This window comes from Brassica rapa, chromosome A04 (genome assembly GCF_000309985.2).
Source record: "Brassica rapa cultivar Chiifu-401-42 chromosome A04, CAAS_Brap_v3.01, whole genome shotgun sequence".
NCBI classification, from domain to species: domain Eukaryota; kingdom Viridiplantae; phylum Streptophyta; class Magnoliopsida; order Brassicales; family Brassicaceae; genus Brassica; species Brassica rapa.
Window position 1 is genome coordinate 15518079 of NC_024798.2, and position 14982 is coordinate 15533060.

Below are 14982 nucleotides of genomic sequence, written 5' to 3' on the forward strand. Positions count from 1 at the left end.
GAAAATTTTATGAATCGATTTTTTTATATTTATTTATAAACAACTATATATATTTATTGAGTTTGAGAATTGTACATGATGAAATTACATAGTATAGTCTTTTTAGGGTCGACCAAAAAAAAAAAAGGGTCACGGGTTCGAGGCAGCAGGTATGGCGTATTTTTTGTCATTTTAAACAAAGTATTTTTAAAATTATTATGATATATATTAAGGTATAATAAAATAGTATGTGAATATTTCAAAATACATCCTGAAGAGAGTTCCAACCTAACTCTTTTAATAAAGTGTATTCATTATAGATATGTCTACACTCAAAGCTGTTATTGACTTATTTCTACTGGTAAAATCGTTTTTATAAAAGAATAGATATGTCAAGTTCGAATTTTAATAGCTGCACAAAATTTCTTAGCAATTGACTCTTGTCGCTGACTCATAAATATTATAATTAAGTTTCGACCTATAACTTTTTACAATTTTAAAAAAACTCTCAAATAGATTTTAAAAACCCAAAGGTCTGATGCCTAGCTATCATGTGAACATTTGGATGGTTTTACCTTCTCCATTAGACGATGAAACTCCTTGGAATGAGATGCCTTTGAAATGAGATGGTCAGAGTCGTCTGATCCAAATCGATTTGAGAACAAAGTAGACAGAGAGGTCATAGGTGTCATCCTCAGCCATGATAACATAATGAAGTTTCTAGGCTTGGTAACATTTCAGCCATATTTAATGATTATTTTCCAGCGATTAAAAAAAGCTTATGAAAGCTTCATATCTCCTATGTGAACAAATTTGTTTTCATATTCCATATAATTAAAACATCAATCGGTCGTAGATATACAATAAGACTACATGACAATCAGTATACTAGAAAGAAATTCTGATAACTCTAGTTGACATCTTCTACGGTGTAACTTATTATACTATTAATAGAGTGGAGAAACAACTTAAAAACTTCTAAAACAACATATTTCTATATATGTCCAAATCGTGTTTTAAAACGGCATAAGCTATTTAATTCATATACAATTGTGTGCATGTGTACATATGGATCTTTTGCACTCTCAAAAGCAATCCTAAGTTTCTTTCTTTTCTTCCCCACTTTTTACAAGTTTTCTCACAAAACTTATGTCATGGAAATGGGGAATAACACGAATTTAGATACGGGGAACTATGGAGATACGGAGCTTGACATAGAATGGGTAAATAATTTGGCTTGGTATGGTAAAGCTGTGAGAAGTGACGGTTTTATATGCGAGGTACATCCAGGTGAGTTATCTTCATATGGCATTTGGGAGAAGGTTCCTTTCAACAAAGTTCGTCTTCACATTTGGCAATATCCTCTTCCCAATCTCGAGCTTGTCATCTTGTTTGTGTTCGTCCTTTGGCAAGTCTTTGATATTTTGTTCAAGAAATTAGGTCTTTTGATTCCAAAGTTCGCCTCTATGATGCTTGTGAGTTCTTTTTAATATTTTTTTGAAATATATTTTACTACATAACGTCCTGACATTATCTTTGTTGCACTGAAGGCAGGGCTACTCTTGAACGTTCTACTTACAGTTTCGGGAGACAAGTCCATTATTCAGGAGATTTTATTCCCCGAAAACAGAATCGACATTCCCGGATGCCTTGGATCATTTGGCTTCATGATGTTCTGGTTCCTCAATGGTGTGAAAATGGATGTCAAAACAATCTTCAAGGCTGAAGCACATGCAAGACTCACTGGAGTTGCAGCGGCTGCTCTTCCTATAACGGTTGGCTTACTGCTTTACAAATATAAATCACTTGAGAATAGACCGCTCAAAGCCATAGAGTATAATACGTTGCTGCTAATGGAGAGCCTCACGTCCTTCTCGGAAATCGCGAGACTCTTGCTTGACCTCGGCATGAACCACTCGTCGGTTGGTCAGGTGGCTTTATCCACATCTGTAGTCTCTAATACGGTTGGACTAATGTTCTGGTTGGTAATAGTTCCTCTTGGTTTTCAATCATTGGTTCAAGGTGTAGGTCTACTTCTACAAATGTTCTTCTTTATCGTCATTGTCTTTGCTGTTGTGAGGCCAATAATGTTTAAAGTAATCATACGGAAACGAGAAGGGAGACCTATAGAAGACAAATACATCTATGTGATTCTCGTCATGGTTTTCTTGTCGTGTATGTATTGGGACGGTCTTGAGCAGTTTCCAGCACTTGGAGCTTTCATTCTTGGTCTTTCTATTCCTAATGAACATCCTATTGGTTCTGCGTTGGTCGAACGATTAGAGAGCTTCAATTTTGGTATTGTATTGCCTCTCTTCATGTCAGCTAGTATGCTAAGGAGTGATATAAGAGTTTGGAAAGATATTTTAACATTCTATAGCAGCAATGACAAGAAGTTCGCAGTTGCGTCTCTCGTCTTTCTCATCTTCTTGTTGAAGCTTTCTGTCTCAATGATCGTACCTTACCTCTTTAAAATGCCGTTGAAAGACTCCATTATTCTTTCCCTTATCATGTCTCATAAAGGTATAATAGAATTAAGTTTCTACCTTTTCTCTTATGGCCTCGAGGTTAGTCTCTCTCATATTTCCATTTCTTGATCATTATTTTATTTTCTTGCAAGAAAATAAATAACAGAAAAATATTCGTTTTGACATTGGTTTTGATATATATACAGCTTTTGGACAGAGATACCTTCTCGATCCTAGTTTTGTCTATTCTCCTAAACTCATTGTTCCTACCAATGGCGATCCGATTTCTCTATGACCCATCAAAGCGATTCATGTGCTACCAAAAGAGAAGTTTGGCAAGTATGAAGATAACTGGAGCCCTAAAGACTCTTGTGTGCATCCATCGACCAGACCACATATCTTCTATGATCAACCTTCTAGAAGCTTGTTATCAATCAGAAAAGAGCCCTCTCACTTGCTACGTGCTTCACCTTGTCGAGTTACAAGGTCAAGAAGTTCCGACTTTGATCGCACACAAAGTACAGAAACTCGGAGCAGGGGCGGGAGCAAAATATTCGGAAAACGTCATCCTCTCTTTTGAAAATTTCCACCGTTACGTACGCGATTCTATTTTCATAGACACATTTACTTGCATAACAAACTCGCACCATATGCAAGACGATATTTGTTGGCTAGCTCTCGATAAAGCTGTCACGTTTATCATTCTTCCTTTCCACCGGACATGGTCTCTCGACCGAACATCCATCGTATCCGACAGTGAAATGATCCGGTTTCTCAATTTCAACGTCTTGAAACAAGCTCCTTGCTCTGTCGGTATCCTTGTTGAACGTCATCTTGTTAATAAAAATCAAGAATCTCAACAAAACCTTAAGGTATACTCACAATTACATTTTATCATCTTTCTATTAGTTTTTGTACTGATAACTAAGTAAGAAATAAGTAAACATGGTCGAATCTCATCTATGTTACTTCGATGGTGGTTCTTACGCCTACGCCTGGGCACATTTTTCGGGAACCAAATCAACTGAAGAACCCAAAACCATAATTGAACATAGAGGTACCGGAAAATTCAAAATATAGTTTATATACCAAATATATCAATTATATTTATTTTTCAAATAACTAGAAATCCTAAAAATACTATTTATAAAGTGAATTATCAGAAAAAAAACAAACTATCCGAATATTACTTTATTCGAAATATTTTACCTTTATCCGAATTACCTGATATTTTATTCAAAACCTCGAATTACTCGATTTTTTTGTTGAAAATTTTAAATTTTTAGAAATTTTTATCCAAATTAACCGAAAACAGAACCGAATATGACCCAAAATTTGGTGTTGGGGGGAGGGGGGGGGGAAGTATTAGCCAGTTTCTAACATTGTTATATGAACCGAACCAAACCGAAAACTGAAATAAGCAAAACCAAACAAAATTTCATAAATAGTTAACGAATCATGTATCTCTAAAACCAAACAACCAAAACCAAAATGCGCAGGGGTTCCTACAGAAATCTTACAAACTCCTTAAGTTGAAATGATATAGGAATGAGACTTACTAAGTACTTGGAGCGACTTGAGAACAGGTGTGTGTGATATTTGTGGGAGGAGAAGACGACATGGAAGCATTGGCCTTTGCAAAGCGAATGGCCCGTCAAGAGAGCGTAACATTAACGGTTCTATGCCTTCTAGCAGCCAAAAAGAGTAAAAAAGCGACAGGTTGGGATCAAATGCTCGACACAGTGAAACTAAGAGTAAGAGAGTTGGTACGAAGCAACGATCCAGGAAACTTAAAAGAAGAAAGTTCCACGACTTACTTGGAAGAGGAGATAGTAGATGGAGCGGATACATCAATGCTTCTACGCTCTATAGCATTCGATTACGACCTGTTCATCATAAGCAGAACCTGCGGTCAGAACCACGCTGCGACCCTAGGGAATGAGAGTTGGTGTGAGTTTGAGGAGCTAGGAGTCATCGGTGATTTTTTGGCCTCACCGGATTTTCCAAGCAAGACATCAGTCTTAGTAGTTCAACAACAACGAACCATAGCCAATAATTAGAAGTGGAGTAAAACACTACTTGTTCCATGTCTCTTTGTTGCTGACTCTTATCGACTTATTATATAAATCTGAGCTGTTCAAACGTTTGTTGTAAAGATTATTATAACTTACCAGATTGAAAGCCGGTTCTCGGCACGGCCAGATAAAACATTCTTTTCAGCCTCTAATTTTTTTGGCAGCAAATGACTATTCTATTACTCAAAATTGAGGTGGTCTAGAAAGTCAGACCGGAATATAACAACCAATAAAACATAAAGATCTGTAAACGTGCAATCCTAGCTAACGAATCTGCTATCTCATTCAGCCTCTAAATTTTAAAGAAGTATTATACATATATTATATATAGGTCGCATGACCCCCCAAGTTTTCAGATTTTTTTTCTTAAATAATCTAAAAATATTTGTGGTTTTTTTTTTTAAATTTCAGATCCGGTTGTGACCAGATTCATTATATGTAATTATTGATTACATATAATGAATTAATTATAATTTCAATAATTATAATTGATTTGATAATTTCAATAATTATTTTCTTAGATCCTAAGGGATGTTATTTAAAATACCTTAAATTTAGTGTTATTGGATCATACTTCTGTAACAATATTTAAAATTAAATTTTGATTAATTCAATAAAATTTTGAAATCTTATATATCAAAACAAAAGTCAAGACTTCTTTCATGTGTGATTTTTTAATTTGGACCATCATTTAAAAATCTTACTAAATGTATTTTATTAAGACTAATAATACATATAATATTTAAAATACTTTAATCATAATATCTTTTGATATCTTTTCATTTTAAATTTAAATATATTTATTTTAAAATTCTAACAAATATGTTTTAAAAGATTTTTACAAGATCTCCATTTTTGAAATTATATTTAAATATTTTCACTAATTTTGAATTTTGTTTAAAATATTATTATACATTAACATATTCAATTATCGTTTATAAAATGAAAACCAATTCTATGATATTTTATATATTATATAATCATAATCAATCATATTAAAAGAAATTATTATATTGAGCTAAATATAATAAAATTATATTAAATTTATAAATTTATGAATTTTATTTTTTTAAATATAAAATATTTATGTTCAAAAATAAAATCTGATACGTTGGTAAGATGGATTAACATTAGCAAACTATTTAATACATGTATAAAAATTAACATGTATTTCTTTAGAGCTAATAATATAAAATCTTTGTAATTACTTTAATCATATATTTTCATTTTGAATCTAATATATATTTATATATTATATTTTAAAAATTCTTATAAATCTGTGTAAAAATATTTTAGCCATAAATTAATGTATTTTAAGTTATCGTTTATAAAATGAAAAATAAATAAATTATATCATATTTTATTTACTTTATAGTCATGATCATGTTAAAATACATTTATTATACTTAAGTAAATATGATAAAAAGTATATTCAACTGATAAATTTATAAATTTTATTTTCATAAATATAAACTATATTTTTAAAATATAATATGATGATACATGTCTAAAAGTTAACATATGTTAGCAAACTATATAATACATGTCTGCAAATTAATATATGTTATACTTTTGTATATACAACAATATATTATCTAAAATGGATAAGCATAAAAAATATTAGTAAAAAGAAATCTAGCTTTGAAAAACGGGTCAGAATTTAGCATAAATTAAATAAAAAATAATTTTTAAATATGTTTTCTCATGAATATATTAATTTTTTAATTACTAAATACAAATATAATAAAATAAATATATAATAAGAACTGACAAATATATACAGTTTAAACATATGATTAATTATAACATATAAATTATTAAATTATTTTATTTTAAATAGTTATATAAACATTTAAGTATATGATTAACGTTAAAAAATATACCACATATGTTCTAAAATAATAATTTATGTATAGAAAAATGAAAACAAACATCTGCGCGGTTGCTCAGATCAAAATCTAGTACTTTATTAAAATAAAGTATTTTTCAGAATTAAAAGATTTTGATTTTCTTGTGTATGTGAAGTAATTTGAATAAATTATAACAAGTTATTGATGAAATTTGAAAATTCATAACATACGGGGTATACATTGTTAGAGTAAAATAATGCAAAAATGTTCGTGATATTACGTAAACGTGAAACAAAACAAGAATATAAAATCAAAGTAATATTTGAATGATCTGAAAAGTAGAAATAGAACGTTTTAGTGTATAAACTTTAGTTCTAGCTGTAAGTCTCTTAGTTGAAAGTATTTCTTACTCGATCTCCTTGTTTTAGAGTTAGTCTTTTCATAAATAAACCTAGTCAAGATACATGTTAGACTTTTTCATATCATGAAATATGAAAAGATCTTCCTTTATCTAAAAGTTTTCCTTTTAATTAGCCCGGAGATCGGAGGCAAACGTGACCGGAGGTCGTAAGCCTGAAACTAGAGGCAGACGTCGTGCTCTATCCAAAGGAACTGACTCATAGATTAATTATCCCAAACCCACATTAATAGTAGAGCTTTTATAATAGAAAAACTAGGCCGCATCGCTATTTTGTAATTTTATTGTTAGGTGTTAATATATGCTCCATTTGCTATAATTAATGTTAATTATTCAGGAACACCTTATTCGAGTTGAATATATGCGCATAACATATGTAATTTTTTTTTAAACTAATACTAAAAACATCATGCGTAAGTAAACTAAATAAAATATATATTAGAAATTGCATTGTCTTTCGTAATGCAAAACACTTTCTAAAAGGGATAATTTGTAGACTACCCTATTTAAGATTGTAAAATTTAAAAATATACTGTTTAATAATATTTTGAAAAGTACACTTATTTGTGTATTATAAGACTTTTTTACCCTTATTAAAATTTTACACAAAATAATAGAAACTGGAAATTATTAATATTATAAATTCTTTTATTGAATTATATATTTTATAAATTTAGTGAATTATAAATTTTAAAATTATAAATGGATAACTATTGATATTTTCAACTTTATCGCTGAAACATAATCTTATATAAATAGTATTCTTACCTTTTATCGTATTTGTTATTAAGTGCCTTAGAACTATTAAACATGTTGTTTAATCATGAAATTTAATAGAGTTGGGTGTAAGAAAAAACTAGCCGAGAACATAATTTTTGAGAACATAACTATTGCTACATGTATTTCAAATTCTTTATACTCGTGTTAAATTTAATATAGTCAAATTTGTCAAAGAAGAAGAATGAGAAACTGTTCTATCTGATGAAATAAGATAATTAGGTGATTATAAAATGTATTTAAGAGTAAAATTTATGACAAAAATCATCAAACTCCAAAGTTACATGCTGGCAAGATTGTATCTTTCTCCACATATACAAAAAAAAAAAGAATTACAGCGATTAAAAATACGAAAACCCAAAAAATTTAAACAAAAAATACCAACTTCCATAATCTCTGTGTGTATATCTTAAAATAAAACAAATAAATTATTTATTTTACTAGTTCTATTTCTATTAATTTTCATTTAAGTATTGAAATTACAATACTCTTAATTAGGGTTAATTTTGTCACATCACTTATAAATAAGTATATTTTTCAAAAAATCAAAAATATGTTGTAGTTTTCAAAATATAATCTCATTTGATGGCATTTTTCCAAATTTTTCTTTTCTAAAATCGCATTTATCTTAACAGTTTAAAGCAATGGAATTGGCCTGATCTTTGTGATCCATAACATATTTGGATATGATAATTAGTTTCTTGAGCTGCCACGTTGCATCAACAAAATATGCAGTTACAACCATATAGCACATGTTATTCACTAATGCAATAACGTTGCAACTTCTACAGGATCTCGAAACTTATGCGTTTGATTTCATCTTTCGAAAAAGTAAATTACAGAGTATATATTTTCCGCCTAATTACAATGGAATAAATAATTTACTTTTATATCATCTTAACCATAAGTATATTTTAATGACAAGATCCCATCTTTACATGCTTGGTGAATGTATGGCAAATGGGTAACCTTTCTACACAAACAAAAATATATATAATCGTGAAGGGGAAAGCTGCCTGCTCCAAAACCTCTTTCAAAAAAATAAAGAAAAAGCTGCTCGTTCCCTTTCAGTTAGTTGACATCGAATCTGATTCTCACACCACCACCTTCTTACTTTAGTTGTCATTATCACTTTCTTACACGTTATAAATTTTAGTTTAGTAAAAACGTTTTTAACTAATCTGAAACCTTTTTCAATATCTTACATATACAAGTACAACACTGACTTTACTTTGTAATGATAGAAGCCATAAATAGAGTATTAAGTGTTATAATTTATAAGAGTGTAGGTGATGCTAATGTAGTATTTAAAGGTCGACCGCAAGGAAGAAGTATCTAACACTAAGTTTGATCTATGACTACAATGAGCTGTAAGCCTAAATGATGGTGGGAGTTAGGACTTAGGAGTTTCAAAGCTAGCATAGTTCTAATAAGTCCTAAGAATACTGGAGAGAACAAAGGGGATATATGCTTTCAGGTTCTAGTCAACTAAGTCAAGTGTGATCGTACTAAGTGGTATTTCTCTCTCTATTTTTGCAACTATAATTGAAGATGGTCTTGAAACCCTTAGTAATTCTCCAAATGAGTTCACGCTCAGAATCCTTTAAAGGTGATCTAAGCAATCCATATCAATATAAACTAATGTTCTCACTAGTGCTAATTAAAAAATATTAAAGAATGAAGGTAAATTATATGGAACAAATTAGAAAGAGTAAATATAGAGAAATAATGGAACTAATTAGTAACATACGTAACAACCAGAAGCTCCACTTTGATACGTCTAATTGGGTTCGAGAAGTTCGATGGTGGGTCAAAAAGTTTGAAGGCATCCAGTTTACTTGGATTGGAAGAAAGGGCAACAAAGTTGCGGATAGACTTGCTAAACAGCTTGTTTCAAAAAAAAAAAAGACTTGCTAAACAGCTAATTCCAAATAAAAATAGCTTCTATTTTCATAACTATGTTCCCCCAAGGTATTACAACTGAACTTCCACAATGACTATGTTGTTGGTTCATATCAAACTTCGTAAGATTTGAAGTTAAAAAAAATGGAACTAACTAATTGTTACAATGCATGGTAACAAAACAAACATAGAAAAAGAATAGAACAATTATTTCGTTGTCAAAATTTAGGAAATATTTGTATTCTATATTTTATATAAATGACATAGTCATCTCAAACTTAGTTTTGAAATGAATGTGTCTTCTTCCTTTGCCATTATTCATCATTTGTATGGTTAAATGGACATGGCTACAGAGATATTCTTAATAATTGATAGCTACCACCGGCAGTTCTGGTTGTAAATATTAAAAGGTATAGTTTTTTTTAAAGGTATAGTTAATATGTTAATTATAATTTTAATTAGTTAAATATAAAAATGAAAAGAAATATTTATGAAAATAATGTGTAATTTAGAGAAAAGCGTACCACTTATTTCTGAAGAATATCAAATAATTTTTTAAATACTTAAGATAAGTAGACACGAATTAAAAAGTGTTTGGGTTATATAATATCTTACCAACAAATAGGAATATATATATATATATATATAGGATCTTTGTAGGTAGACATTTTACTACGGACAGTCGGACACAACATAGCATGATATGATACTTATTTGAACTGTGAATATTATTACTCCAAATTATTTTCAATTAGTATATGAAGTTGTACTGGGAAACAGTTTTTTTTATCAGAAAAAGAAAACTGAATGTACGGTTAATTTAGACTATACGTACTTAAGTTTTACGGATCTTAATTAGTTAAAACGTCAAATTTAAACCTGGTTGAATACATGCATTGCTTCGCTTCATTGAATGGATATATGTTCTGCAAATTATGAGTGGTGCAAATTATAATCACATCAAGTTCTTTTGAAAGTGATTATGAAAATAGTTTCGGATAGACGTAGCTATAATGATTAATAAATGATGTTAAACCTTCAAATTTATCATGGAAAACGATATATGATCGATCTAGAACGTAGTCATGTTAAATTCGTAATAGAAACTTTCCACTACTTCTCAATAGAATGTTTTGACCAAAAACGAAGCCCCTAAAGCAAAAAATTAGTTTTTTTTTTTGAGGAAAGCAATAGGTTAGTTTATAACTGAAGCATTGACTGAAGCATTGACATAGGCCAAAACCAAAACATGAGATAAGTCATTAAATTTCTCACTGCAACGCTAGCTAAATCCTTAAGTAAAAACATGGATATACTTCCAATTTTAAAGAGAAATTTTTTCGTATAATGTATGAAGTGTTGATTCTTTATGTTCTGTCACAAATAGTATTTTTCGAATAAACTGATATAAATTTCTGGGTTAGTTATAAGATTTTAAAAATGAATAAAAAGAGGAAAAAAGACAAATTGAAGTAGGATATTGAACATGTAAAGCTGCAAAGGTTTGCATGTAATGCAACATGCATATATGCGCCATTTCCAGTCTCTTGCTGAAAAAGGATGTTTAGCATTTATATACGAAAGTGTTACAAAAAGGCATTTATATACGAAAAGACAGGTTATGAAAGAGATTAGAAGAATTCGTGTCAAAGTAAAACAAAAATTAAAGAGATGAGGAAAAATCTTGTCAAAATAAAACAAAATAAAGAGATGATAAGAAGATTGATAGAGGAAAGCAAGAAAAAGATGGCATAAAATGTAGACAAATTGCAAGATCTCTATTTTCTTTCAAAATAAAAATAAAAGTTCAGCCATATGATAGAAGTTGTGAATGACATGTTTTATCTTTCCCTTTTCATGCTTTTTTTTTCTTTTTTATTTCTCTCTTTTAATATAGACAAGTTAACATCCATACTAAGATCCAGTCATTCCTGTTTAATAAGATTGTTTTATATATTGAATATTTGAACGCAATCAGGGATAAGGCTACTCTTGCCCCCACTAAGATACCGTAAGTAAGCTTTCATGATTACGCATCTATATCATAGTGAACAGTTGTACGTGCATTATTTAACTAAAAATGATAATTGCGACAAACTTACCAGAAATCGATTGTTTGACAATGGTCTATCTATGTTGTTTTATTGGCCTAGACTAGATTACGAGGTGTTCATGGAATTTGAATCACATAACCTAAACTAGCATAGAAAAATACCAGATGATTAGTCTGAAAATCTACTAATAAGAGCCTTTTTTGAACAAAAGTTATAATTAGAAAATTATTGTGACTTATTTTTTTTAATCAAGGTTAATGCACTGCATTTGTTAAAGACACTGATTTTTTTTGTTAACGAAATTGTTGTGAATGTTATTAGTATATAGTTCATTGGTATTAGGTCGAGTTGAAGGCATACCTTTTAATTAGTTTTTTTTTTAACGTCACCTTTTAATTAGTTAAACCCGTTCGGTTTTCGATTTTAATGAGTATCTAAAGATAGGAGAACAGAACCGATTATTCATATTTATTTGTTCTTTCTTCATTGCATTATAGACAAGTTCTCATCCAAGGTCCCAAACAGTAGACATGCTATCATAAAATTTAACTACAAGCAAATATTTTTATGCTATTACATTTACGCTATTACACATGCACATGCATATATAAAACTACCATGGGTCTCCATTAAAATTCACAAATCCAACTGATTAAAGATTTATCAGTAGTTTACCGCATTTTTAATTAACTGACATTGATTTGCCACAACTAGTTCATTCACGAGCCAATTTTTCATCTGTTTCAAACGGTATCTTTTTAATCACGATCAGATATATCCAGTTCTCCTTACCATCTAAAAATTAAAGATGCAAGAATCTTCCGTATAAGGTTAGAAGTTCCATAAGAAAAATAATATTTGTAGTAGATTATTCTGTAAAAAAACGAAAAATAAACCTTAAAATTAAACGTGTAGATGAAAATAGATTTATAAAAATACTTTAGCAGTAGTTAACTGTATGTTGCCTCAAAAAAACAAAAGTTACACCAAACCATGAGAAAAATTCTACATATAAAATGCTGAACAGAACCTGAATATTAATATATATACAAATATCAAATGTGAAAAAACTGAATTATAAACCATCCGATTGTACCGCTTCATCCCAAATTCCTGTTACTATAAATGAATTGATCTGGATTTTCCCAAACTTTTTACTTTAATACGCTTCAATCCTACAAAAATAAAAAAATTAGGTATTTTGGTTGTCTCGAGAATTTCTTTAAATATTTCGACTTATAGGCCGTCTTTTCTCTACATAGTATGACCTTGTAAATCATTTCAATATATATACGTGTGTGTATGGTTATTATTCGACAGAGGGAGCCTTATCGGCGAAGAAACGTCCCCCCACTCAAACCCTAAAAAGGGAATCACAACAAAATAATATATGTATACTATAATATATACATATAATGCATGAGAGTGGGAATTATATAAAAAGAAATAAAGCAGAAGAACATGACCCATGTTTAAAAAAGCATTATGCTCTGCTTTATCTTTATGCTCCTTCTCTATCATCCTCTTCTCTCTAAACTTCTGTCTTCTCTCTTTCCCTTTTGGTTATGAGCTCTCCTCACAATCTCTCTTTAGCCTTTGGTTCCCTTCTTTCGTTTTTATTGTGATTCTCCCACCATTTTTGTTCTTTTGAGTTTTAAAGATCCATCAAACTTTATTAAAGAAATCAGAACAAAGAGATAAAAGGGAAGAAGAACGATGGTTTTCTCATCCGTCTCAAGCTTTTTAGATCCACCAATTAATTGGCCACAGGTTCTTTGATCTTATATTACCTAATCTTCTCTTTCTTTACTTTCTTCTTTTTGTGTGATTTTTAGCGCTCTTAAGTTCTCCATTGATTGCTTTGATTCTTATATTAATAATTTTGATTCATTTTTGTAAAAGACATATTCCTATTCTCATCTTTCTTCATCTTTAGTCTCTTCTTTTTATCAAAGTTCCGAAACATATCATGGTATTTCTTGCTTTATAATCCCACCTATATATATATATATATATATATATATATATATATATATATATATATATATATATAAACCAAATACATACTATAAGTTTCTTGTTCAAAATTTTGTAAAGAAATAACAAAATATTGAATTTGAACTTTTGAACTTTCGGGTACTTGTTTCTTATATTGTGTGTTTGAATTAATTTTTCTTCTTTTATATGTTTGCAGTCTGCGAATTCGAATAATCATCCTAATCATCCTCATCAGCTCCATCTACAAGAAACTGGAAATTTAGTTGGTGGCCATCAAGTACACTCTCACCAGTTCCCGCCACAAAACCCTAACCCTAACCACAACCATGTTGACACCACGGCCGACACCACAGTTGATCCCGCCGGTTTCAGCGGACCAGCGACTGAGAGAGCGAGGCTAGCTAAGAACTCTCATCCGCCTGAGGGACCCCTAAACTGCCCTCGATGTAACTCAGCCAACACCAAGTTCTGTTACTTCAACAACTACAACCTCACGCAGCCACGCCACTTCTGCAAGGCTTGCCGCCGCTACTGGACACAAGGCGGCGCTTTGAGGAACGTCCCTGTTGGAGGTGGCTGCCGGAGAAACAAGAAGGCTAAGCCCGGAAATTCAAAGTCTTCCGCCTCCTCACAGAACAAGCAGTCAACGTCTATGGTCAACGCTTCAAGTCCTACAACAAATAGTAATATCCAGTTACGAACAAATAGCCAACTACCGTTTTTGCCCACTCTACAGAACCTCACTCAGCTCGGTGGTATCGGTTTGAACTTAGCCGCTATTAATGGAAATAGTGTTGGAAACGGTAACACTAGTTCAAGTTTCTTTAATGATTTAGGGTTTTTCCATGGAGCTAATACTTCGGGTCCGGTCATGGCTAACAACAACAACAATGAGAGTAACATTATGACTTCTCTTGGATCAGCTAGCCACTTTGCTATGTTAGATCGATCCATGGGATTATATTCTTTCCCTAATGAGGGCAACATGGTATTATCTTCTTCCACAGCTTCTAGGGTTTCTCAAACTGCTCCGGTGAAAATGGAAGAAACCCATGTGGGTAATATAAGCCGGCCGGATTCGGGTTTGACATCTGCGGGCAATCAATCCAACCAGTACTGGCCCGGTTTGAGTCTCCCTGGTTCTTCTTCTAACGATCAGCAGCAGCACCTAATGTGAATGTTTCCTAGCAGTTGGATCATTCATGAACATCGTCAATTATGGAGAAACTAAGAGGTATATTAGAATGGGTCTCTTATACAAATTATGGTCGTTATACAATCAGGTGTGACAAAGAAGTAATCGTATTGTATGATTTGAACTTGTTAGATGTGTGAGTGTCTGTCGAGTTTGTGCTTGTTTAATTCGTAATCTTCACTGAAATGTTATGAAATACTGTAATAACTAACAGATCTGTATCTCATATTTATTTGTTTTAATGTTGAACTATAATTTTTTGGCTA

General features: G+C 31.0%; 2 protein-coding genes across 4 annotated transcripts; both read left to right on the forward strand.

Annotated features, from left to right (window-relative positions):
* Positions 1 to 47: 47 nt before the first annotated feature.
* LOC103864949 (cation/H(+) antiporter 8) lies at positions 48 to 5284 on the forward strand. The gene is made up of 4 exons (XM_009142724.3): positions 48 to 1454; positions 1530 to 2546; positions 2654 to 3319; positions 4034 to 5284. Exons 1-4 carry the CDS (start codon positions 1038 to 1040, stop codon positions 4505 to 4507), a joined length of 2574 nt encoding a protein of 857 aa, XP_009140972.2. The 5' UTR covers positions 48 to 1037; the 3' UTR covers positions 4508 to 5284.
* Positions 5285 to 6289: 1005 nt separating this feature from the next.
* On the forward strand, positions 6290 to 14982 carry LOC103864922 (dof zinc finger protein DOF2.2). Of its 3 annotated transcripts, XM_009142698.3 has the most exons (3): positions 6290 to 13293; positions 13718 to 14276; positions 14358 to 14982. In XM_009142698.3, the coding sequence occupies exons 1-3, from the start codon at positions 13240 to 13242 to the stop codon at positions 14696 to 14698; spliced, it is 954 nt and encodes a 317-aa protein (XP_009140946.1). In that variant the 5' UTR covers positions 6290 to 13239; the 3' UTR covers positions 14699 to 14982. The 3 variants fall into 3 exon arrangements, with proteins under 3 accessions (XP_009140946.1, XP_009140944.1, XP_009140945.1); XM_009142696.3 differs by having other exon boundaries at positions 6308 to 13293; positions 13718 to 14982; XM_009142697.3 differs by lacking the exon at positions 6290 to 13293 and adding an exon at positions 13305 to 13495 and having other exon boundaries at positions 13718 to 14982.